Raw genomic sequence first — 26,709 nt, 5'->3', positions numbered from 1 at the left:
ATAAATGAGGTGTCTCATTCAGTGGACTTGCACTCTGGTGTACAGTTGATTGAATGAACGCTGAGACTCAGCCCTCTGGTCTTTTATTTTTTCCTCTCTTTTTGGACAAAGAAAACGAACGCGCAGGGACGATTGGAGGTTCCATGATCTATTGAACATTGACAATCTTATTGCGTCCCTAACAGTTGTCATCTCCACGTTTTTATGATAAATTTAAGGACATAAATTACATACACATTAATGAAAAACATAACATGATATAAAATAATCATTAGCTGACCTCACTTTTAACCATAATTGGCATACATATTGAATGATACTCCATCCATCCATCCATCCATTTTCTGAGCAGCTTCTCCTCACTAGGGTCACGGCCGTCCTGGAGCCTATCCCAGCTATCATTGGGCAGGAGGCGGGGTACACCCTGAATTGGTTGCCAGCCAATCGCAGGGCACATACAAATAAACAACCATTCGCACTCACATTCACACCTACGGGCAATTTAGAGTCTCCAATTCATGCATGTTTTTGGGATGTGGGAGGAAACCGCAGTGCCTGGAGAAAACGCACGCAGGCACGCGGAGAACATGCAAAGTCCACACAGGCGGGGCCGAGGATTGAACCCCGGTCCTCAGAACTGTGAGGCTGACGCTCTAACCAGTCACCCACCGTGCCGCTGAATGATACTCTTTAGGCCTTATTTGATTGAATGATAAAAGTTGCAGTAGCGTCACAGAAAGCAAGTGAGGTCTGAGCTGATCCTGTGGGTGCATCAATGTATAAGGAATCATCAATCACAGCTTTGGCGGTCTGGAAATTCATTACACCTCCTGACTTGTAAGTGGACAGATTGGTATTGAATCCTCCTGATGGTAACCCACGCACGCACACACACACAAATGAAAGATTTATTATGGCTTGGTGTGCTGGATGTTGTCCATGTATGCGACTGCAAATGTTCCATAATTATTTTCTGTTAGTATTGGGTAAAAACTGAGGAACACACAGGGACCATAAATAAAATAAAAGGAAACTGCATGCCATGTATGTATTACAAATTACAGTACATAAATGCAGTGGACACATCTATTTGGATATATGTGCCTCTCAAAGGTCAGCATGGTTCGAGGGCAGCACGATGGCATTATGGGATTCAGACAAGGGGCTGATAGTTCAGTGTGTTCCTCTGCTTCAGTGTGTGTTTTATCTAATGTGTCATGCTGGCACACTTTGTCCTCCTGGCTGATTTACAACAAATTCCCTCCCACCGTGGCAAAGTCGTTTAAAACGTCAGTGCCTCGCTGAGTTGTTGTGTGCGTTAGTCCCCAATCAACACAAACACCGGAACGTTAACTGTTTATTAAGCATAACCTCCCATGCCACATGTTATTCAGCCAGTAGTTGACTACAGCGAACGTCAACATATATTTGACGGACAGGTGAAGGACTCGTCTTCAGCGGACCAACCACACAGTAGCCGGATTTACATGGAGACTTTTTTGTGATTCCGATTGAAATAATTCCGATTGAAGATCTGTTTACATGTGACATGATCTATTCTGATCGGTTATATACATGATGTGCACTACATTTTAATCGGAACACCCGTGTGATATGCGCACGTCGTCGTGAATGTCATGGCATTTATCAAGATGAGGTCCGTTGTCTATTAAGTATAGTAGTTGGGATTGTTTTTATACGTTTATTTAAAAAAAAAAAAGCTTGATGAAAGCAACTTATAAGCGGTTAAAAACAAGATCGCATGCAAGCTCCGTCGGGAGCCGCCATATTTGCGCATTCATGTAGAGATGAAGCCATATTTGCGCATTCATGTAGAGATGAAGCAGAGAGAGCTTCATGTAGAGATGAAGCAGAGAGAGCTTTTCCCGGCTGTATTCTGAAAGACGGTATACATTTGGCGAAAATTTACTTCTGATCAGTTTGGCAAAAGGAATATTCCACCCCTGTCAAACCGAATGAAATTCCATTCGCATTCGACCTGTTTATTCCAATTGAGGTGTTTATATGGAGCATCATCATTCGGTTTGTGCTTCAAAACCGGTTATAATTAAAACAGAAGGCTCCATGTAAACCAGGCTCGACTTGCAGCTCTTCATTCTTTATTTCAGACCCATGCGGATCAATATCACAGCGTAAAGAAAAACAATTTAATAGATAAACAAGAAACGAAATTCTAATAATAACAACAATAATGATTTAAAAGCAAAAGAAATATATAAAAAATAATAAGGGTGGGCCTTATTTTTCATGATTTCAGAGGCATTAAAAAACAACAGTATTATCGTTTATCGTGATATATCGTCTTAGAAATATTGTTATCGTGACAGGCCTAACCACAATGAAAAGTAGAATCAAATTAGCCCAAAAACAAAGAAAGACAGTAATGGGATCTTTTCCTGTTCAGTGACCGTATGTGTCACTGGTTGTCTGTCTCTATTGTTATATGTAAATGACTTGAGACCAATCAAGGGTGTAGAGGGTGTAGCCTTTTACCCATCAGTCACTACAACCAGAGGTGGGTAGAGTAGCCAAATATTGTACTCAAGTAAGAGTACTGTTACTTTACAATAATATGACTCAAGTAAAAGTAAAAAGTAGTCATCCAAATATTTACTTGAGTAAGAATAAGAAAGTACTCAATGAAAAAACTACTAAAGTAAAGAGTAACTTGTGAGTAACTAAAGATTATTATTATTTTTTAAATCAGAGCATGAACATCAAAATAACATAAAATAAAAAATAATAATAATATATGGGAGTCGGCACACACCTGCCACCATTTCAATTTTTAACTGCCCAAAAACCAACAACACATGCATTGGGCCCTACAGAAACATGATTTGCTTTATTCACGTAAATGACTTCATGAAGAAGCTGTTTGCTGAAAAGGCTTATTGATTGTGTGTGCGTGTGTGACACCATAGGGATAGGGCTAATTTTGCTATATTCACCGCCAAAACAACAATAGAAACATCTGCGACTCACCTCAAGGTGTTTTCTCAAGTTAGAAGTGGGCTGAAATATTTTGGGCAGTCACAATTTAAGAGCTGCATGACAAAGCTGTTGTTTTTTGGAGTCTGAAAAATAAACACAGTCGCCCGACTGTTTCCCCCCGCCCAAAATGAGTCATTTTGATTGGCTCGTGATGGCTATGTGCACAGTCATGTGACTGCCTTGTGTCGTTTTATTGGTGAAAAATTAGTCATTTTGATTGGCTCGCGAAGGCTATGTGCGTGGTCATGTGACTGCCTTTTGTCCTCTGATTGGTGAATTGGAGTCAAATGAAATTAGTGATCCTGTTTGATTGGTGCACTCTATGCGGAAGTCGAAGATGGAGTCTAAAAATAGACGCGCACACGCAAGAATGAATAAATAAAAGTAGCGAACGGCATGTCGATCATTGTAACGGAGTAAAAGTATCGATCCTCCTTCACATAAATACTCAAGTAAAAGTAAAAAATACGGTGCATTTAAAGTACTCTGACAAGTACAGTTTATGGAAAATGTTACTTGAGTAAATGTAACGAGTAAATGTAGCGCGTTACTACCCACCTCTGACTACAACTAGGGATGTCCCGATCCAACTTTTTCACTTTCTATTCGATACCAATATCACAACCTTGAGATTTGGCCAATTCCATATCGGTCTGCTACGATTTCCGCAATAATCATACATAATTTACTTATTTTTTAGTATGGAACGTTAGAAAAGGTTTCATCAAGTGCTATTACTCAAACAAACAAAAAAAATCAGCAACAGGAGGTATGAGAAAAACTGACCCATTTATTATTAACCAATGGGTTACTGCTGTGCACGTCTTGACCTCTGAGGGGCAATGTGGTGAATGCAATGAGATACACATTTGCAGTAACAAAGAAAGAAGTCGCAATCAAATATTATTATGTTATTAATGTTTTTCACAGAGTTTGAGGAATATATTCGAGTATTGTAATATTGCATGCTTATACAACGTTTGTATACCAATTATTATTTTTGAGAGATATAAGTGGCGTGAGTTCGTTGCTAATTTTCGTTAACTCGTCAATGGTGTTTTGCATTCATTTTGTGTTAGCTTTCAGCTAACGATTTTTGCGAACAAAAATGAAGACAGAAACTAAGTCTGTAATGTATTTGAACATTCAGTAGGTGTAATTCTTTTGTTATGTCTGTTGAATTTTTTAGTGAACTTCAACTGGAGTGTCAATAAACGAATTTAAGCAAGCAGCATTCACTTACTCCTTGCTACTATGTTAGCACCTTAGCAACCTGTTGTTGTGATCACGTGGGTTCTGCTTGCCGTCCGGGCGCTGCTGGATAGAAGTGCTGGAGCGAAGCATGTAATGGAGTGATTGTATAAGTGTGGTAAAATTTGAGATTTTAGATCCAGTCCTATCTGATCCGATTCTTCTTTTTTTGTTGAGATCGGACCGATTTCCGATCGGATCAGGAGAACCCTAACTACAACCCTCAATGGGATAAATGGTATGAAAGATGGATGGACAAAGAAAAGAGGGTGGGGCTAGTTGATGGCTCAAGCACAAGCTGACAACAAGGGGGGAACCATGTACACATAGAAAAACATTTAAAGCAGGGATCTTGCCTTACAGACTGGTTAACACCCTCAGACCTCATGTCGCGACCAGAAAAGCCCTGTCATGTGCATCAGTGTTGTCGGTTTCTCTTGGGAAATTACTGGAGAATAACAAAGCTGTGCATTCAGAGTAGCAACAATACGCCACTGGAAGCAAGCACAAACTGTGCCTTCAAAGTTAAACAGGAGACAAACACAAACAACAATGCGCACCCAAATGTTCCAACAATTGTGACGAGTTGGGTATGACGTGCCAGCTGTGTGCCCTTGATATGACTCTGCCCACCCATAGAACAACATGCATGCCAGCATGCACGGACACGCACGCACGCATGAAATATCTCATTCAAGCAAACTGTTAAATTATTTAAAAGCGACACTAATGAAATAGAGAAACATCTAGCCAATTGTGTTGTGGTGGCCACACAAGCCGGATGCACGGTGGAGCATGTTCAAATCTCAGCTTGGGCCTTTGTGTATGCAGGTACAGGTACTCCCTTGCTTGAGTGGATTTTCTCCTTTTTCCTCCTACATTCTAAAAGATGAATGGCAGGTTAAATGGTGACTATACATTTCCCATTGGTGTGACTGAATGAGTTTGAATGGTTATTTGTCTATATATGCGCTGCAATTGACTGGCAACCAGTCCAGGATGTATCCTACCTCTCGCTCAAATAGGCCGTAACCCGAAACAGTATATACGATAGAAAATGGATGGAGCCATACAAATTAGGGATGTTCCAATCCGATCACGTGATTTTCAACTGATTGACATCGGGTGAAAAAAATTGTTTTTTATTAATTTTGTAACATTTTAAATGTCACAAAGTGACAAAATAATCCAAAGGTACAAAGATCTTGCCAAATGGAACAGTAATATCTTAATTTTATATTAAACAATGTAACTTTTCGGGGTATTTTTAGTACCTGAATAATATACAGATAAATGACTGAAAGTGACAGGCAGAGTGTGTGTTTCTATTTTTCAATATTATTATTTTGTATTTTTGGTCATTCTTTTAAATATTAAAAGTTGAGTTTTGGTAGTTACATGCATTGGATCGGGACTCGGTATCGGCAGATACTTAAAATCAAAGACTTTTGCACCAACTCAGGTTGGTGCAAAAAAATGTGATCGGGAAAATCCCTAATACGAATGGCGAGCGACCATTCCAGGTTGTTCCCCACCTCTTGCCCAAAGTCAGCCTGGATAGGCTACAGCTCACCCTCTGAATTGTTTTCAGGTCAGCAGTTTCTAGCTTTAACTTTGGTACAAGGCTTAACTTTAACTCATTCACTGCCAGCCTTCCCAGTTAATATGGATATTTTACTTCTAAAGCAGTCAATGGCAGTGAATGTGTTAATAGTGGCCCGATGATCCAGAGACAGTAATGCCAAGCTGTCTGGCCCCTACCTACCTCACAGGCGCTGCTCCGACCCGGCCAGTACAAATTTCTAGGTTACCAAAAATGTTTGGCCGCCGAAAATGGCCATTCATCACCGAAACAACCCTGCCAAAACAGGATGTGATGACGCAAGGGAAAAAAAACACAACCGGCACGCACTTGACTAGATAAAGGCCATGAACATTGGGGTTATCCTCAAGTCACTAGCTTCGGTTAGTCCGATTGCCGCTAGCCTTAAATTATTAATATTAACGGAAGTGGGATCACGGAATGGCGGTGAGGAACAAGGGTAGCGATGTGAAGTGAAGCTTTGTCCCCTATGTCCAATAATGTGCGGACAACAACTGCGTGCAAACGTAAACTTTATTCATCATAGAAGTTGTAAGACACGTCATGCACCAACATTATGACACTTTATGACACTGTATCATAACACATAACACACACACACACATACTACAAGGGTGTGGCAAGGGTGTGGAAGTATTTAACCCAAAAGCTTACAACCTCCACATTCTTGCTTTTTAACCCAACTATTTTGAGTTTTGTTCACTTAAATAGATCAAGCTATTTACCACGCTTTTTGAGCGTGTTGGGTTAACAATCCTTGATCATTGGCCAGAATAGGGCTTACACCCCTAGATTGCAAAATATGCAAAATAACTACCGTATTTGTACGACCATAAGGTGCACCGTATTAAAAGGCGCAGTCTCACTTACGGGGTCTATTTCTGTATTTAACACATACATAAGCCCCACCGTATTATTGGGCGCAGGCATGGTAAAACATACACTAGCTTAAAACATACGGTAGCATGAATGCACGCTAAAACAATGTTTTTAAAAAGGCAGCGGGAGCAAAACTGAGTTCGGTTGTACTTTATTGAAGTATTTAACAATGTACTCACATTATTTTTTTATCAATCTTCATCCACAAATCCATCAAAGTCCTCATCTTCTGTATCCGAAATGAACAGCTGAGCATGTTCTCCATCAAACACGCCAGGTTCCCTCTCGTCATTGTCGGAGTCAGTCTCGTTGACGTGCGGCTCCTCAGAAATGATGCCGGCTTTTACGAAAGCTCGAACAACAGTGCAAGCAGACACGTTAGCCCAAGCATCCACACTCCATTCACAAACTGTGGCGTAACTCGCCCGGCGCTGCCTCCTTGTCTTAGTAAAGCTGTGTTCGCCAACTGTCATCCATCGCTCCCACGCCGCTCGCAACTTCACTTTGAACGCCCTGTTTACACCGATGTCCAGCGTTTGGAGTTCCTTCGTCAAGCCTCCCGGAATGATGGCAAGGTCTGAGTTATTACACTCAAGTCGAATGGTGACTGTAGAGACGATTCTCCCGGCTGTTCTTTGCTCATTGGTCCATTGCTCGAGTTGGTCTTCCAACTCGGGCCACCTCGCCTTGTTTCCGTGGAAACTCAGCTTCGTCTTCTTGACTTGGCGAAGCTCGTTTTCCTGCTTCCTCCACTTGCGAACCATGTATTCGTTGATCTTGAATTCTCTCGTGGCTGCTCGATTCCCACGTTCCTCCGTGTAATTGATAGTTTGCAGGATGCCCAGGATGAATGAAAATCCAAGACCGTGGAAAAGGACGCTACAGCGGAGCGGCGTCAGGACGAAGAGGGAAATTCGCACGAGTCACAATTAATAATTTCTTATGTTTCTAACCTCATCTCTTCGTCTTCTTGACTTGGCGAAGCTCGTTTTCCTGCTTCCTCCACTTGCGAACCATGTATTCGTTGATCTTGAATTCTCTCGTGGCTGCTCGATTCCCACGTTCCTCCGTGTAATTGATAGTTTGCAGTTTAAACTGTGCTTCGTAAGCGTGTCTCTTTGTAGGTGGCATTTTCGTCCTTAGCCAAACACAATGTTGTTTAGTTTAGTTTTGCACAATGCACATACCGGCGATATATACCTACTGGGCCTTAGCGTCCTCTGTCACGTGCACCCTTTCCCCTTTAATGTCCGCATGCTGTCCTCAGTCATGTCCGCCTTTCCTCTATATAAGCACCTTGTCGGCAGGAAATACTCCCAGTCAGTCAAGCGGAGCGCTCATCACACAACAACATTTACAGATTTTGGAACTCTGTGCACACATAAGGTGCGCCACATTATAAGGCGCACTGTCCATTTTGGAGAAAATTTAAGACTTTTAAGTGAGCCTTATGGTCGTGAAAATACGGTAACTACATAGGAGGAACATTTTCTTAAGCGCTTAAATAATACAGTATAAAGATGTTAACTATGAAATAATCATTGAAATATTTTGTATTATTTCCTGAATAAACAGGGCCAGTTGTGGTTCTGACTGGGCCACCACAACTTGGCTCATTGTGGCAAAAAGGCTTAATGTTAGACCATGTTTTGTAAATGTAGTCCAGTCAAACTTTGGTTCAAGAGTGACCCTGTTTAGAAATAAAGAGGTCTTCGAACAAGATTTTCGAACAAATCTTGCTTTGGTTTACAAACTATGCAGTCGCGAAAAGTCATAGCATGGAACACTTAGTTGTTCTTTTTATCACACAGCCTCGACATTGTCCTCCGTGCATCACGTATTTCACATATCGCTGGCTTTGGGCCGAAAGCTGCTATGTCTAAATTTTGTTCAATTTCATTATTTTTTTTACAAATTCATAACAATTTGTCAGATTATTATTATTTTGTTTAATAATAATTTGTTTTTATACAAATATAAAGTTTTGAAAATGGCTTGCTCTCTTTGATGATGCAATGTTAATACCTCAACAAATGTGCCACATTTTTGGTTTCCTGAAAAATCATGGTTTTGGACATGTGAGGTTTCAGCAAAACGCCAGCGATATATTGGTAGCTTTTTGTTTTTTTTTTTGCTATAAAATAGCTCCCAAGAATGTTAATAGTGCAATTAGGAAGCCTAATCGTGTTTACTGTTGAAAAAAGAAGGGAATAATAGGTAAATATTAGAATGGTGTTCGTGTTTACAGTGTTTATGATTTCACTACACAATTTGGTCTGGAGAAATCTATCTGTACTATTCTTCAGAACAAAGATGCATTAAAGGCAGCTGATGTGGCTAAAGGAGTGACTGTGCCTTGATTTATTTTTACTAAATCCATAAAAACAAGGTAAATGTAAGTTTTTTCTGGGACCAGAAGGGATTAATTCTATTTTTATTCATTTAAATGGGAAAAATTACTTCTGCTGGCAAAAAGTTCGGTTCATGATGGAAGTCTCAGAATGAATTTGGTTGGTAAACTGAGGTTTGACTGTAATGGTAATTTACTACAAATGTCTGGTAATATGATAGACCTGACTTTAAAGTTGGTGAAGCTCATAGAAACATTGGTATAAAATAATTACTTTCACCCCAACCTGGCGGCTTTGGGAGTCAAGATCGCAAACAACATCTGTTCAAAAATCCAGCAAGGGACCTTTTCCTGTCGCATCTCTTCCCCTCCACTGATAACGCTCACTAATGAAGGCATAACATGCCTTAAAGCTGTCCCTAATCAGACGGTGTGTTCTCCAAAAGCTGCGTGCGTCCCAAACCAGCCAGATGCACGCATAAACACATGCATGACCAAGAATAAGATGACGATGATGGAATGAGCGAGGGTGAGGAAAAGGAAGTTAAAAAGCAGAGCAAATAGGGCCGCTTGTTTCTTCCGAGCACCTCTGACAGCTCAGCGTGGGTGATGGAACCACTTCCTCTTTTTCTCTCATTTGTGTCTACCTCTCTCTCTCCCTTTCCTCTCTGATTACTTTTTTCAGGAGAAGGAGAGAGGAGCTAGGTGAGAGGGAAAGAGGGAGAGGCAGGGAGAAACTAGTTTCCACGGTGATGGCTGATGAAAGGGAACGATGTGCATTGTGCTTGGATGCACATCTCATATTTTCGCTCCTATTTTTTTCAACTTGTTCATACTCAAGCACACATATTCACCCCCTCTCTTGCCAAAACACTTTTCTGTTCCAAATGTTCTCGTCATATCCCCTTAGGTTGGTTCCCTCCATTCAAAAGCAGACATTTAAGCATGGGATTATGCTGTACTGCTTTTGAAGAATACAAGTCAACAGTACTTGAACCTGAATACATAGGGGTACACCTTTTCCTACTTGCCAGTTATTGGTTTATTTGATTCATTACCACACACATAAAAGGGACTAGATAATGTGAACACTAAGACAGTGAACCTTCGCTACTTTGCGGTTTGACTATCACGGATTCACGACTTTGCAGATTTTTTACAGTGCAATTTTGCATGCTGTTTTTTTACAGCGTACGAACCCGCATTGTGTCCTAATTGATTTCGCATATTTTTTACAGTGCAATTCTGCATGCTGTTTTTTACAGCGTACAAACCTACATTGTATTTTCTGGCCTGATTGGCTACTGTACTGTAGACCAATTGGAATCCATCTCCTCCGCGCCATGTCTCCTGTATAGCACAGAATGTGTTCGGCTTGCTAAATTTAAATTTGTGTTTGATTGCTAGCAGTGTGACTCCAAAGTGCCTCCTGTTTGGAAGTTTTCTCCCAGACATAACCAACAATGTCGTGCTGCACCGACAAGGGCACCTGCGGTCACACACAAGGGCACCTGCGGTCACACACAAAAGGCAAAGGAAGGTGGCATGTCTGTTTATAAGAATCTTCTCGCCCAGAAGAAAAAAGAGCGGCAACAACTACCTACAACTATGTTCTTCTCTCGGAAAAAGACCGTGGAAAAGGACGCTACAGCGGAGCGGCGTCAGGACGAAGAGGGAAATTCGCACGAGTCACAATTAATAATTTCTTATGTTTCTAACCTCATACGTTGTTCATTAATATTAAATTCGTTATTTCTTAAAATTGTCATAATTCTTTGTCAGAAAATGTTTACATTTGTATTTCTTAAACAAATGTTTGAGCCTTAAAACAGGTTTTGACCTTTGTTTTGTTATACAATAATATTAACAATAAATAATAAGTACAACAACAATAATTATAATGTACTTATTTTTATTACAAAGGTTTGAACTTTGACCGGGTTTAAACAAGAGAGAAATGTGAGGAAATGTTAATTGTAAGGTTTAGAGCCTTAAAACACATTGTACAATAATTGTAAAAAAATAAAGTTTCCTAATTCGCGGATTTCATCTATCGTGGGTTATTTTTGGAACGTAAACCCCCGCGATAAACGAGGGAACCCTGTAAATGGATTTTCATTCATCCTGGGCATCCTCTACAGTTTCAAAGTGTTTTACAATTTACTTAAAGTAAATACGAATAAACAGTGGGCGAAGTACGTTTTTGGGACAAGTTGACCAAGGTGATGTTGCTGTATGCCCTTTAGGTTAAATTTTCTGACATGTGTAGCGACACTCCCTACAGAAAATACAAGCCCTTCTAATGTATATTCATGCTTGATTCATTAATAATTCACTAGGTAGTGAAGTGATCTGTTGAATATCCAATATCTAACAAACTTCAAACAGCAACACAAATGCTATGTGTAAATCACTTCTTTACACTAGAGCCTGCCAACACCAGAGAAGTGTTCCGGCTGGTCCCGTCAACATTAAACAACTACAAAAAATGTTTGGAAAAATTGGGGATCAATGGTAGATGCTAGAAGACATGTTTGGGAAAGTCTACTGTTTTACACATTTTACATGAACACGCTACCCACAGTAATGTTGCCATTGTACCGCTAAGGGTCAAACCAGATTCCTTCATTTGCCAGCTTTCTCACCTCAAACAAACCACAGTGAGTTTCTTTTTCACCACACCACCTCTTCTAGGTGGCCTTGGGCTGGTTGACTTGACTCAGGCCTGAATTAATGGACCACACCCAGGGGGACAGCTAACTAGACTTTGATTAAAATGGACCACTGGGTGCTAGTGTGTAAGCACGCTTAGAATATCAAATGGTTTCTCTCATCAGAACAAAAAGGGTCTTGACAAAGCATCCTCGCAAACAGACACATGCACACACCTTCCCTGACGTTTCTGGTCAGGCATTTCCATCCTGGGTATCATCTTTATGCCATTTCTGCCATCCAGCTTGTACGGCCATTTCTCACTCCATCATTTGACTCCCAAGGCTCAACCAAAAGAGATTTATTTTCTACTCCCCTGCGCTACCTTTCTCCCTTCACCCTCATTTCCCCTGTGATATGTCCCTTTTAAGACTCCCTTGACTAAGACTCTTTCTGAAGCTTTGGAGAGACTTCATTTATTTCATATAGTTTTTGCGGCTTCCCAAACTTTTTAAAAATTCTCATTTTCATAATTTTCCTATTGGCCTGGTCCAACAATGATGCTGTGTGCCTTTTCTCATATCAACCTCTCTCTATTGAGAAAATTCCCCCACAGAGAAATAACCATGGACACATTGTGATCCTTCAAAAGACTTGATGCAGATAACAAGGAAAAAGACAAAACACCTAGTTAAGTGTGGCAATTTGAAACTTGACAGTAAAAGTGTGGTTCTTCCTTGTTTCACGTTCAATCCTCGGCAAGTGATGCTTCTTGTCTTCATTTTTATCCTCTTTCCTCACACCTTTCAACACTTTCCCCCCCTCATTCATCTAACAATAATTTAGACATGCTGTCTGTGTCTTTACCCACCCCGCCTTCCTGCCTTCTCCATCAGTTAGTTGATTATTTTTCTCCAACCCATGGACAGCCCCCTACATCTTGACTGATTGCCTGTTTCTAATTCATTCAATTCTCTTTCTTCCTCCTTCTTTTGTGGTGTATTCTACCACTGGGGTGATCGTTTTATGCCTGTCTTTTTTAGAAAACAAAGAAAAACAAGCTTTTCTATTACCAGGTGGTCTCCAGCAGGGTCAACCACTCCCCAGAGATTCATCTCAAACAGAGGCCATGCACTGCTCATCCATCACTTGGGATCCTCCACTCCTCCTCCCAACATGTGCTTCATTCATTCATTTTTGACTCCCCACTCATTCGTGTTCTGTCCCCTAACCCCTTACATCTGTCCCTGCTCCTTTCCAGGCTTTTATTGGTCATTCATCACCTCAGCACACCTGTACAAATAAAACATCCAATGCATTCTGTACGCAAGAAAGAAACCACCTGCAAACTGGGTGCCTGCTTGATAATGATCAACCCACTTACAATTGTCATTAATTGGGGCTGATTACAAATTTGAATGAAGTTAATCACACAACTGTCTGTAGTTACCTTAGAATAATCACAAATGAAGTGAGTATCTTTCATCAATATATACTGTATATCAACACGTGTGTTAATGTCTATTTAATGGTGAATATGGAAATAAAATAATACAGGTACACATTTTGGTTATCCTATCAGCAGGTTCCAGACACGCACACCTAGTGTTGGCTGTTATGAGCTTTACGTGTGGGCTCATGGGATCTTGTATGCTGTTCATGCAATCAGGGACATTGTCAACGTGACAATGTTGAGCAGATATATCTTTGTTGGTGACACCCGTGTGACCTGAGTTATGCTACCTTAGACCGTTTACATGTCATTTTCATCTACTTTCAAGTGACCCATATCCAAAACAGTATCCCTGTTTTTGCTGCACACCAGAAACCACTTGGATGTGGGCACCTCCAAAACACACTAAAATGCTATCATATTGGCAGATATTCCATTCAGTTCTGTTGTTTTCAGGCCTGATTTGCATCGAAACATGTCCAATTTCATTTTTTTTCATACACTGCCATGACACATCTAAACTGTGCCATATGCGAGAAAAAACATGGCACGTGAACCATGTAGCGTTAATACAAAATATTGAACAAATTAATAATTTAAACAAATAAATGCTAGTGAATAATTAATACATACATTCATATGATTAACTAATTACATATCATCATCAAATGAATTAATTTAATTGAGGTTTCATCTCATCTCTCATTGATGTATTCATCTAGCTATAATATAGCAATGTATTAAAATGGGTCAAGCATAGAGCACATAAACAATAAGACACAGGAAGTCCAAATCAGAATGCAGAACTGTCTTCACTTTTTTTTATGTGGAGGACAACAATTTTTTTTAACTCTCTCGTGTGACAGTGAAAGAAACTATGACATGGTCAAATGTGCTGCAAGTGGGTATGCATGACTGCTTTATAAAGAAGACCAGGGCACACAAAATATTATACACTCCTCCTACTTTCTGTCTCCCACTCAGTCAATCTCTGAAGCCACATGGACAGTATATCATTCAGAGATGTGAATTTATAAGGCTTTTATGAAAGATTAAACTGTGACAAACCTTTTATTCAGGACTGCTGTGTGTTTGTACATGACTGAACACATTATCCCCTGCATGCCATTTTGCATGTGAGCCAGTGTGTGTGTGAATGCGTGTGTTTGTGTGTATGCACTGACATTGTGCTGACATTGTGTTAACTTGCCGTATTGCCCCCACTGCTCTGTTTATGAGATAGCTTGGGAATATCCTTGAATTTGTCTATTTACTCATCCAATTACAAGAGTGAGAGTGTGTGTCTGTGCATCAGTGGATCCTCAGACCTGCACCATCTGGCCCTGTAATAGCCTCCTATGCCCCTCAGAATGAGATGGTTATGTTTCACTGCACACAAAACACATACACACATATTTTATCTAGAGGCAATGCAAAGTTGGCCTGCGCTAAGGCAGAAAATTGTCAGAAGACAGCTCAAAGTCAAGTATTCCACATTCACAAAAAATTACAACGTTCAAGTCATGGTGAAGAATTACAATTTTTTTAATGTCGATATGAGTAGTCTCTCTGTGAGAAAGGAAATAGCTTGGAAAATATAATATTTAACCCAGATATCAAGTGAAATTTAGTAACAAGGTATTGCAGTAGAGGAAATGCTCCTTGCCGGAAATAACCATTCTGTTAGGAATATATACATAACTGTAGGCCTCTCTACAGTAACTATTATGAGAGGCAATAATACTACTAAACTACTACAATGTATAATACTCTAAAGTGATCATTGTTTAGGGGAGTTACATAAATCTCCTATAGAAAGTCTTGCTTCTGTTTAGTTCTACTTTGATTGCTGAAGGGCATCCAGCTTAAATGCTGCTGACTTTTTGAGTTTGCCTATTTTTTGTCTTGCATTGCCTTGGTGACAAACTGCTACTCAGGTGAGACTGAGGTGAGGTGAGGTGAGGTTTGTAGCCAGTCCTCTCAAAGATTGCTTGTAAAAGCCATATTAAATAGAGATATCACAGCACTCAAACACATGATTTAACACAGCGTTTGACATGCTATACATAACACAAGGTCATCCATTTTCAATTGCACTTGTCCTGTTCAGGGACACATGGAACCTGTAGCCGATCCAAGGTGATTTAAGAGGCACGGTACACCCTGGGTGTATGCTGCCTCCCACCCTCCATCACCTGTCAATCACTGGGCTGACACATAGAGATAGAGAACCATATACCTACAGATAAGTCTTCAAGGAACCTAACATGCATATTTTTTGACAGTGGGAAGAAGGACCCAGAGAGAACTCACACAAAAATGGTGAGACCATTTAAACCGCTCACAAGAAAGAAAAAAACAAAGACCTCCTTGTTGTGAGACAACAGTGATTACCAGTCCTCAATACACTGATACAAAATGACATACTGGGTCATGAATATGTCAGACAGAACATTGTCTGTACAGGTTTCACTAGAGTGCCTGTGACAGTCTAATTGGTATTCAATATTGCTTCCCTGTTGTCATCAATAGAATTGACCGCACATCTCCAGTTTTATATTAAGCCAAATAATAATAATAATAGAGATGCGAAGACCGAAAAGTCAGCTGTTATGAAAAAAAGGCACCACACTTCACTTCACTTCACAATCACTTCACACATATGATTCCCTCAATTTGCCACCGTTGTTATTGTATGTCGGAAACTAACCTGGTTAGGGGTTACAATGCCACCTGTGGCTTTCACATGCACTTGATAGTCAAGCATTTTCTTGTCTTTTTTTTTTTTTTTTTACTTGTCAAATTTATCTGTATACATTTAATAAAACAAGAAGTTAAAATGACAGCAGATTGCCGTCTTGTGTCAAATACCTGACATATGCCACGTGAATGTGTGTGTTACTGTGATATGGACGTGTATGCACTCAGTCAAGTAGAAGTCAGGGTTTTGCCTGCATATTCTGCAAGTCAATTGCCAGGTTTGTACCTGCAGCTACAACCAAACAAGGCTGAACAGCAGTCTATTCTGTGGCAGCGGAAAAGGTTGATTCACCGCGATTATTGTCGTTAAACACACACACACATACATACACACATGCACACACACGCTTTAGGGGTTGAACAACTTCAGATTTTTTTGTAGTCGACGCTAAGGTGATTCATTCATAACCTCATTGATATTTTTTGCAGTTGTCAACTTGCTAAGAGCTTGCTAAACTTGCTCCAAATAGAAACTCACGCAGTAACTCCCCACTGTCCTCGGTTGCACAGGCCCCACATCCCGACTTGATCTGATCACATTCAAACACTCACTCGTCCAATTACATTCAGATACCGGAACTTGAACTAACTTCACGTTTACGTTCACGTTTATAACTGGAAGACAACAAACTGGAGTTGTGATATGTGGATTGTTTACAGAGTTTTAAAGATCCAACTGCCCGTGAGACCATGAAGGTGTCTGAGTGTGATTTGTGATTGGCTGGGTGAGTTGAGGGGGTGGGGGGACTGGAAGGAGGAAGAAGAGGGATGAAGGCTTGAACGAAACTGTAGTCGCTGGCGACATTAACCTCTTTCCACATTTAAATGAATGGAAATGCCATTAATCTGTTCCAGCCCCACATTGTACTCCTTCTGGTGTGTGCACCTTGGCCATCAGGGGGCAGTATAATGCAGCCATAAACACGTAGCCATAAAGACACACACAAAGAAGAGTTTCACAACTGACTTAGTGAGCTGCAGAAATATTTATTTTCACAGAAGGTATAGAATATATATGCCTGTGAGTATTGTTATGTCTGTCTAAATACATTGCTGCACCGTTTGCATTCAAATAAAGGGGCAAAAAAGAGGTTATAACACCACAACATCACTGCTATTCGTTAGCCCATCTATGGCGCTTTACATTGTGAGCTGGCATCAAGCTAGCAGACTATATTAGGATGAAGTTCTGCAGTTGTAATTCATTTCATTATTTTAGTTTTGTTTAGTTTGACAACAAACTTCAAATGGGAGTGGCAATAAACACCTGCAAGCCTCTTTTTGAAGAATTGTTTTGAAGAATGTGCTGAACGGCTGCTTGTTGTGAAGTGAGTTAAGATCGCTGCCACCATCTAGCGCTCATATTTCAAATTTCTGCTCGCAAGTCAAAGCAAAAACTCGGCACAGCGACAACTTGTATCTAAAAAAATAAAATAAAAAATAACTATGTCTGGTCACTTGTAGGTGAAAATACCACTGTACTTGATATTACTATTATTTTTCTTTATCAAAGTCACCTAACAATTTATTTATTTTGAAAAAAATTTTTAGGGGGCAAGAATAATGGCATTTCAATTCATTTCAAATTATTTGATGGTCAAGGTACCGCTGTATTGCTGTGTGTGAGAGCGGAGGACAAACGATGAACACGCACGCAAGTACACAGGTCATCCAGACTGGTCACGTACCTTCCAGACAGCAGGTCCGCCAGAGGCCGGAGTGCGTCATCACCTCCTCGTTCTTGCGGCTCGTGTCGTTGTCGCCGCTACTCTTCACGCGGCAGACCCCACGCGAGTACAGCCAGTAGTCGGTCCCCACGGCGATGGTCATAAGGCTGAAGGCGGCGAACGCGCCCACCGTCGTCACGAGCATCTGGACGCCGCGGTCACACATCAGCATCTTCATATAGGCGGCTCCTGTTCGGGCTTAATCTTTGTTCACCTCCTCTCTTATGGGCTCTCCCCCCTCCCCAATTTCCACGCGAGATTTGGGGCGTGGGAGTGGGTAAATTTAACAAACAAGCTTCTGGGATGACATGTCGCCGAGGTTTGCTGTCTCGTGAGGCTGGTGGCAAAGGAAGGCGGCGCATCCAAAGACCACAAACAACACTAGGCGCTCACCGGAGCTTTAACGACCACCGGTTGTCCTCGACTGGCCCCCACTGTCCTTACTCAGCCCAAAAGACGCCACATTATCGGACGTGTCTTATTTCCTATACGTCCTGGAGTTAGCAACTCAGCTAGCAGCCGGCACAGTGAGCATCTTCCTATAGTCACGAGAACTCACCGCTTTACAATGTAGATTACGTCGTGTAGCACCAAACGACGAGGCGGTGTACGTGTTTTATTCCCCTTTCCCAACAAACGAAGCCTTCTACACGTCAGCTACGGTGAGAATGGACCGAATTTAGTCGAGTCTTCCTCTCCAGCTGTTGGCACACTTGACATGTTGTCCCTCGAAATCCACAATAGAGGCTCGTCCACTCTTCAGCTCGACACACAGCGGCTGTTTTTCATCAAAGAGGCACCAAAATGGAGACGTCTTCACTGTGAACACACCGGTGCGGTATTCCCGGTGCTCCTCGCTCCTGGCAAGAAACGTGCCTGTTGGTGCAAATGGATGGGGGTGGGGGGTGAGGGGGGGGGGGGGATAACAGTGACAGCCTGGGTCTCCTCCTCTTCCTCCTCCTCTTCCTCCTCCTCCACTCGGTCCAACCAACACAAACTAAAACTAACCGCGCGTCTCCTCAAAGTCGCCTGGGGCCACGCCATTCGGCCCTGATTGGTCAAGTGATTGGGAAAGTGTCCTTTAGTCGCCAATCACGTGCGAGCTATACTCATCATCCCGCCCACCACTGGAAGTCTATAAAAGCCACGAGGGTGAGGGTGGGTCAACGAGGAGGTGACGGAACACTCAAATTGACTGAAAACAGGTATGACGGTGTCTTTGTGTGTGTCTACGTGTCTGCGTGTCTTTCTGGACACCATCTCCAACCAAAACGACGTTTTGAGATAAAAGGTCACGAGAATGTTTTGTTTTCGTCAAAGCAGCAAAGCGCAGATTTGACGCGCCTACCGCGCCCCGAGCCAGAGGCGGCAGATTCTGCCGCATGCGTCTGGAAAGCTGTCCATGGTTCTGAATGTAGGAGTTCGCGCCTATGTTCTACCCAGTACCAGGAGAGCGAGAGAGAGAAAGAGCGGGAGGGAGAGGGAGGGAGAGAGAGAGAGAGAGAGAGAAAGAGAGAGCGAGAGAAGCAAGTGATGCATGAAGAATAGCACCCGGGAGAGAAGCAGAAACGCCACTTAAAGAGCCACGGACCGTTTTTAATGATTCCACTCCTGCATGGCCTCCACACAAGGCGGTGTGAGCTTCAGAGTTCAATTAACATAGTCACAGTGTTATTGTGTGTGTGTGTGTGTGTGCCACGAGCAGTCGAACAAATAGGACTGTCTCAACCTCCAATGCGTTGCCTATTTAACCACACACACACAGAGACACACAAACACACGCACATCGCGTCACAGCTTTGGATCTTTGTATCTACTTTCAATACAAAACGCAAACTTGATAGTAGTTGCAGTGGAACCTCAGCATTTGAGTGTCCTGAACTCCAAAAAATTCAGTAGTGTTATGCTCAAAGACCACAATAGCCGAGACCAAGTCTTGCCCGAGACCAGAACTCACTGAGACCAAGACAAGACCGAGCCTTTTGGGAGTCGAGACCGAGTCCAGGCCAAGACAGAGACAAGACCAAGAGTGAGAGAAGCCGAGACTGTGACAAGACCAAAACCATAAAAATCTATTTCATAAACCATGACGAGGTTGAACATTTAAAGAGCAATCTCTTGTTAATTTTAATGTTCTTTTAAATACATTAGACAGCCAAAAACGCAGTGTCTGCAACTCTTTCAAAGCACAACATACAAAAATCTAAAATCTTAAAAAACATTTTTTTAAACAAATTCTTGCAAAAAAATAAAAATAAATCCTTCCAATGAGTTGAAGACTCAGAATTTACACAAATAAAAAGTACATTTGCACAAACATGTGAGGAGTAGAAGTACAACCCCATTGCCAATGAAGTTGGGACGTGGGTGCTAAACATAAATAGAGACAATACAAAGATTTGCAAATCATGTTCAACCTATATTTAATTGAATACACTACAAAGACAATTTAATGTTCAAACTGATACACTTTATTGTTTTTAGCAAATAATCATTAACTTAGAATTTTATGGTTGCAACACGTTCCAAAAAAGCTGGCACAGGGTCATGTTTACCAGTGTGTTATATGTCACCTTTTCTTTTAACAACATTCAATAAATGTTTGGGAATTGAGGACACTAATTGTTGAAGCTTTGTAGGTGCAATTCTTTCCCATTCTTGCTTGGTGTACAGCTTCAGCTCTTCAACAGTCCGGGGTCTCAGTTGTGGGATGTTCAAAACAGGTGTTTGATGAGCATTCCTCAACTTTCTCAGTCTTTTTTGCCACCTGTCCCAGCTTTTGGAACGTGTTGCAGCCATAAAATTCAAAGTTAACGATTATTTGCTAAAAACAATAAAGTTTATCAGTTTGAACATTAAATATCTTGTCTTTGTGGTGTGTTCAATTAAATATAGGTTGAACATGATTTGCAAATCATTGTATTCTGTTTTTATTTATGTTTAACACAACATCCCAACTTCATTGGAATTGGGGTTGTAAAAAGCTAGCTGAAAAATAAATTCTCCAGTAAAGTAGACTAGAGAAACCCACAATTTTTACGGTAGGTAACAAAGTATTTGTACTTAGTTACAGTTCATGACACCTCTGGTGGTGTTATTTCACAGGGTGTTTCAACAGATCACTCAAAACAGACGTTGGCCCATCCATGGCCACAGCAGTGAGAGTCGTTGTCCGCATTCCGATTAGACACATATACAGAAATAGACAGTCTGCTCATGTGTCAATTTGACTCAGTATTTTAGAGCTCCAGCTAACAGACTGTCTGGTGCACTAACTTCAAGATGTTGCTCTGACTGACAGCGGCTGTCACAGTGAGGATGAAACAGGGGGATTTAAAGGATCAAAAACACAGAGGAAGGAGGGAAAGTGAAAAGAAAGGGATTACACATACATAAATGCTGGAGCAGATCAACAGGAGAGAGAGCAGTGACAGGTCCTATCACCCTTGCAGAGTGTGTGTGTGTGTGTGTTTGTGCGCGTGCACGCGCGAACACGTGCATAAGGCCCTCACTGCCCGTGTTATCTCACAAGGAGACTCATTAACATAGAAATGACTTCAGGAAGAGAAGCATGGCATCCCACATCTCGTGAGAGACAGGCGGGTGGGATGTTGAATGAGTGACAGTGAGGGGAGGAAGGCAGGCAAAAAGAGTGGGAGGAAGATGTGAGAGTGATTTAGGAAGGAAGGAGGGAAGTGGATAAGGAAGAAAAGAGAGAGGGATGGGGCAGATGAGAGAGACTGAAGGAAAAAGCAAGGAAAAGTGAGGGAGGAGGTTGGCACAAAGAGTCACAGAGGGTTGGAGTAGAACGAGGACATGGAGGAAAACAGCAAGGGTAATTGTGCTGAAGTTTAAAGTGAATGAAGACTGAAATGTTTCATTGATAGTGACAAATCTAATCTACAAATCACATCATTAATAAAAAAAAATGGACTTACCTATGTGTACTGCGGCTTCCGCCCACATTCCAAAAACGTGCATGTTTGGTTAACTAAAGACTGAAAAGGGAAAAACGTGTACAGTGATCAATAAAGCATTCAACATAAACAGGTGTTTTGTGATAATCAACTTTTAATCAGGTATTTAAAATATACACAGTATAGGCATATATTAGATACAAGATTTGTAAATAGCATTTTGGGAACGACATCCATATAAATCCACTCATCTTTTCTAGACATTTCTGAAAAAAATTATTAGCGTATGCAAATTACAGGAGGTCCTTGGTTTACAACAGAGTTCCATTGCTATGGTATTGACTCCACCCAAAGTAAGTCTGAACACATGTAGGACTCTATTTTCGTAGACTACGCATCTGTGGTCTAGCGCACAAAATGGCGTATCTCGATTTTCGTGCAAGCGCAAGGCTAGCTGCCCGTGTTTTCCAATTTGACAGACCGGTCTGCGCCAAGGTGGCGGTACTGGTGCAACGAGTGTGTGACCTTTGACATTCGCCCGGTGTTCAGACAATTTGGTGGCAGAAAGTCGGTCTAAATTTACACCTTCTGATTACATCTAAGTCTGGTGCAGTACTTACACCGCTGTTCTAACGCAATTTTGATGAATTTGATGTTGGGTGAGGCATAAATTCAGAGCTTCACAGACGTGTGGTGGATATCAGATGTAATTTTAATACATTTTAGAGGACTTGATCATGTAAATGGTCGGTGTGCCAGATTAAAGAACGGAGCTGGCCACATGTGGTCCGTGGGTCGTAGTTTGCCCACCCCTGGTTAAAAGTGAGAGCTTGATCTTGGAACTGATTAATTCCATTTCCATGAGAAACTCATGGAAGAAAAAAAAGATTATAATCCAATGAATAATGACTATAATCCATCCATTTTCTGTACCGCTTTATCCTCACAAGGGTCGCTGAGGCCTATCCCAGCTATCTTCGGGCGAGAGGCGGGGTACACCGTGAACTGGTCGCCAGCCAATCACAGGGCACATAGAAACAAACAACCATTCGCACACACATTCACACCGACAGGCAATTTAGAGTCTTCAATCAACCTACCATGCATGTTTTTGGCATGTGGGAGGAAACCAGAGTACCCGGGGAAAAGCCACACAGGTACAGGGAGAACATATAAACTCCACACAGGTGAGGCCAGATTTGAACCCGAGTGCTCAGAACTATGAGGCAGATGTGCTAACCAGTCCTTCACCGTGCCTCCCTTATGACAATAATGTACAACCCCAATTCCAATGAAGTTGGGACATTGTGTTAAACATAAATAAAAACAGAATACAATGATTTGCAAATCATGTTCAACCTATATTTAATTGAATACACTACAAAGACATGATATTTAATGTTCAAACTGATAAACTTTTTTGTTTTTAGCAAATAATCATTAACGTAGAATTTTATGGCTGCAACACGTTCCAAAAAAGCTGGGACAAGGTCATCTTTACCACTGTGTTACATCACCTTTTCTTTTAACAACATTCAATAAACGTTTGGGAACTGAGGACACTAATTATTGAAGCTTTGTAGGTGGAATTCTTTCCCATTCTTGCTTGATGTACAGCTTCAGCTGTTCAACAGTTCAGGGTCTCCGTTGTTGTATTTTACGCTTCATAATGCGCCACACATTTTCAATGGGAGACAGGTCTGGACTGCAGGCAGGCCAGTCAAGTACCCACACTCTTTTAGTACGAAGGCACACTGTTGTAACACGTGCAGATTGTGGTTTGGAATAGTCTTGCTGAAATAAGCAGGGGCGTCCATGAAAAAAACGTTGCTTGGATGTCAGCATATGTTTCTCCAAAACCTGTATGTACCTTTCAGCATTAATGGTGCCTTCACAGATGTGTAAGTTACCCATGCCATTGGCACTAACACAGCCCCATACCATCACAGATGCTGGCTTTTGAACTTTGTGTCCATAACAGTCCGGATGGTTCTTTCCCTCTTTGGAAAGGAGGACACGACGTCCACAAGTTCCAAAAACAATTTGAAATGTGGACTCGTCGGACCACAGAACACTTTTCCACTTTGCATCGGTCCATCTTAGATGAGCTCGAGAGAAGCCGGCGGCGTTTCTGGGTGTTGTTGATAAATGGCTTTTGCTTTGCATACTAGAGTTTCAAGTTGCACTTACAGATGTAGCGCCAACCTGTATTTACTGACATTGGTTTTCTGAAGTGTTCCTGAGCCCATGTGGCGATATCCTTTACACATTGATGTTGGTTTTCGATGCAGTGCCGTCTGAGGGATCGAAGGTCACGGGCATTCAATGTTGGTTTTCGGCCTTGCCACTTACATGCAGTGATTTCTCCAGATTATCTGAACCTTTTGATGATATTATGGACCGTAGATGATGAAATCTCTAAATTCCTTGCAATTGTACTTTGAGGAACATTGTCCTTAAACTGTTCAACTATTTTCTCACGCACTTGTTAACAAAGAGGTGAACCTCGCCCCATCTTTGCTTGTGAATGACTGAGCAATTCAGGGAAGCTCCTTTTATACCCAATCATGGCACCCACCTGTTCCCAATTAGCCTGTTCACCTGTGGGATATTTCAAACAGGTGTTTGATGAGCATTCCTCAACGTTCTCAGTCTTTTTTCCACCTGTCCCAGCTTTTTTGGAATGTGTTGCAGCCATAAAATTCCAAGTTAATCATTATTTGCTAAAAACAATAAAATTGATCAGTTTGAACATTACCTATCATGTCTTTGTAGTATATTCAATTAAATATAGGTTGAACATCATTTGCAAATCACTGTATTCTGTTTTTATTTATGTTTAAAACAACATCCCATCTTCATTGGAATTGGAGTTGTAAAATGTAATTTGTTGGGCAATTGGCACAGAAAGAGTGTGCTTAAAACCAACTCATGATTACCTTGTGTTATGTTCAGTCCACAATTAGGCCTACTCCAGTGTAGCTGGAACATGGAATCATGTTTAAACCAACATTGACACAGTGTCCCTTCCTTCTTCTTGAAGAGAGTGGGACTGCAGGCTCGGTGCTCACTGGGCTGGAACCTTCTCACGCTTCAGGCCAATGCTCTGAGACTGTGAGGAGGAGGAGGAGGAGGAGGAGGAAGAGGAAGATGAAATGAAGATGCTCTCTAGTAAACCTCAGAGAAACCAGACAGTGAACGATAAACTGTTTGCAGGGGGAAGATGCCTGACAACGCCAACATATTGCAAGGAAACGACTTATACAATATTGGTGCTTTTGTGTATCGCTCTTCACTTGTTAATTGCAGTGTGCACGCTTACTGTTGCTTGTGCATGGTTTAAGAGTGTGTGCATACTCAGCTCAGTGTTGTTGTCGGTGTGATACCAGATGGGGATGACTCCAGGGCGAAAAGAGTACATATGGTGATGTGTGGCATGATTCTGGCGTGATGCTAATATGTCATAGCTGTGATTTATGGAGTTCATGGCCAGAGACACGGCCCGAGGAAAGAGTATACATCACAAGAGAGCATTACAATCTTTTTGATAGAGCTCTTGTATTGGAAGTTGTGTGATGGGTGTATGTTTTCCTTTATCCTCCAAACAACAAATGCACACAATTGGAAGACAAACAAGATTGGTTAGAACACTAAATAATAGAGGCCAGGTGTTAATGTAATTAAACGGAAATAGAATCATTTATTTTGTTCAGCAACTAACTGAGGCTGATATTTGAGGATATACAGTAATGGAGAGAAAGGATCATGTCAAAGGGAGATGAAAACATGTGTGAGTGTGTGATTAGACAAAAGACTGACATATTGATTAAGACAGGAAGTGCAGAATAAATTAATGGTGAAGCATATACAGTAGAAGTCTGATAGAGTGAAACAGTGTATGTTGTGGTCAATGAAAGTGTGTGTTGGGTTCTGTGTTATGTGTGTGGGTGAGTGAGAGTGCGAGTGTGAAATAAATCCAATAAGCTTCTCCGTCATGCTCTTGAGCATTTTCTAGATCCGCTGAATGAAATAAATGAGATTGTTTTGCTTTTGTCACTTTGCCTTTCTCATCTTTCTCTCGCATTCCTCCAGTGTGCTGCAGTGCTGCTTTTTACAGCATTGGGCCTTATTTGTTTTTGTTCCCCTTCACCATCAAGCCGTACCTGTGTCTCTTAACATCTGTTAGAGGTCACTGTCATTGCTATTTTAACAATTTTAACCTTTTCATCTGAATATCTAAAGGATTTTGATAAAAATAAAATACAGCTTAATAATTGCTCATGCATGAACTTCAGTGTATGGACAAAACGATTGAGAAACATCCCCTTGAATCAAATAATTAATAAATTAACAAAGGTCATTGAGTTCAATTCTTCATCAACTTCCAACTTGGGGGGGCGATTGCATGGCCGTGCCCCAGTGCGGTGCACACAAACAACGTTATAAAGGCATGAACTTAAACAAAGACATGAATTGTTCCAGTAAGTTACAGCCAAATGCCCCAATACGGTTATCCAGCTAAGCTTAGATTAAAAAAAAAAAAAAAAAAAAGATCTGATCGTTAGCGAATTGAAGGCAGCAATTAGCAGAATATGAGCTCTGTTCCATAGTAGTATCAGTGTAGCAGAGGAGCTGTTATTGCCACCCAATGCAGTGAAGCGTAGCATAAAGCAGGTGCACCTTATTATCACCAATATGCTGGAAGACATAACATCGTCCTCTGAATAACACAATAATGATCGAGTCCTGTCCACTCTGCAGATAGTTAGAGGAAATATCTGCTATGAAATGTAGCAAACAAAGCTTGCTTCCAGGTTGAGGGTGATTGTCTTTATAAGTTGCACATTTAGGTGTCAGCCTCATGTCATATTATGTTCCACTTATTGAAGAGCTTTCGACTATGATTTGTATTTTAGTTAGTGGTTCCTACTTAAGTTGACCTGGGAAATTTCAAACAACAAAGATAATTAAACCTGCTCTTCTTTTACCTCCTTATTATACACTTACCATCCATTCGAAGGAATGAATCATCATCTACCTGATCATTCATGTCTCCGTCATGTCCTGTAAAACAAAACTTCACCATCTTTAAATTGCGTTCC

At 41.2% G+C, this 26,709-nt stretch overlaps 1 protein-coding gene and 1 long non-coding RNA gene across 2 annotated transcripts in view; one reads left to right on the top strand and one right to left on the bottom strand.

Annotated features, from left to right (window-relative positions):
* Positions 1–18,579, bottom strand: part of cacng3b (calcium channel, voltage-dependent, gamma subunit 3b) — a 40,366-nt gene extending 21,787 nt beyond the window's left edge. Inside the window, exon 1 of the mRNA XM_061749884.1 lies at positions 17,652–18,579. Coding sequence (XP_061605868.1) covers positions 17,652–17,868 — 217 coding nt within the window. The 5' untranslated portion in view covers positions 17,869–18,579. The remainder of the gene's footprint in view (positions 1–17,651) is intronic.
* Positions 18,580–18,693: 114 nt separating this feature from the next.
* Positions 18,694–25,663, top strand: LOC133466513 (uncharacterized). The gene is made up of 2 exons (XR_009784951.1): positions 18,694–18,895; positions 24,651–25,663. It is a non-coding gene; the product is annotated as an uncharacterized LOC133466513 (long non-coding RNA).
* Positions 25,664–26,709: the final 1,046 nt, after the last annotated feature.

Source organism: Phyllopteryx taeniolatus, chromosome 16, assembly GCF_024500385.1.
Source record: "Phyllopteryx taeniolatus isolate TA_2022b chromosome 16, UOR_Ptae_1.2, whole genome shotgun sequence".
Taxonomy (NCBI): domain Eukaryota; kingdom Metazoa; phylum Chordata; class Actinopteri; order Syngnathiformes; family Syngnathidae; genus Phyllopteryx; species Phyllopteryx taeniolatus.
Note: the sequence above shows the minus strand (reverse complement) of the source record. Positions and strands in the feature narration are given on the sequence as shown.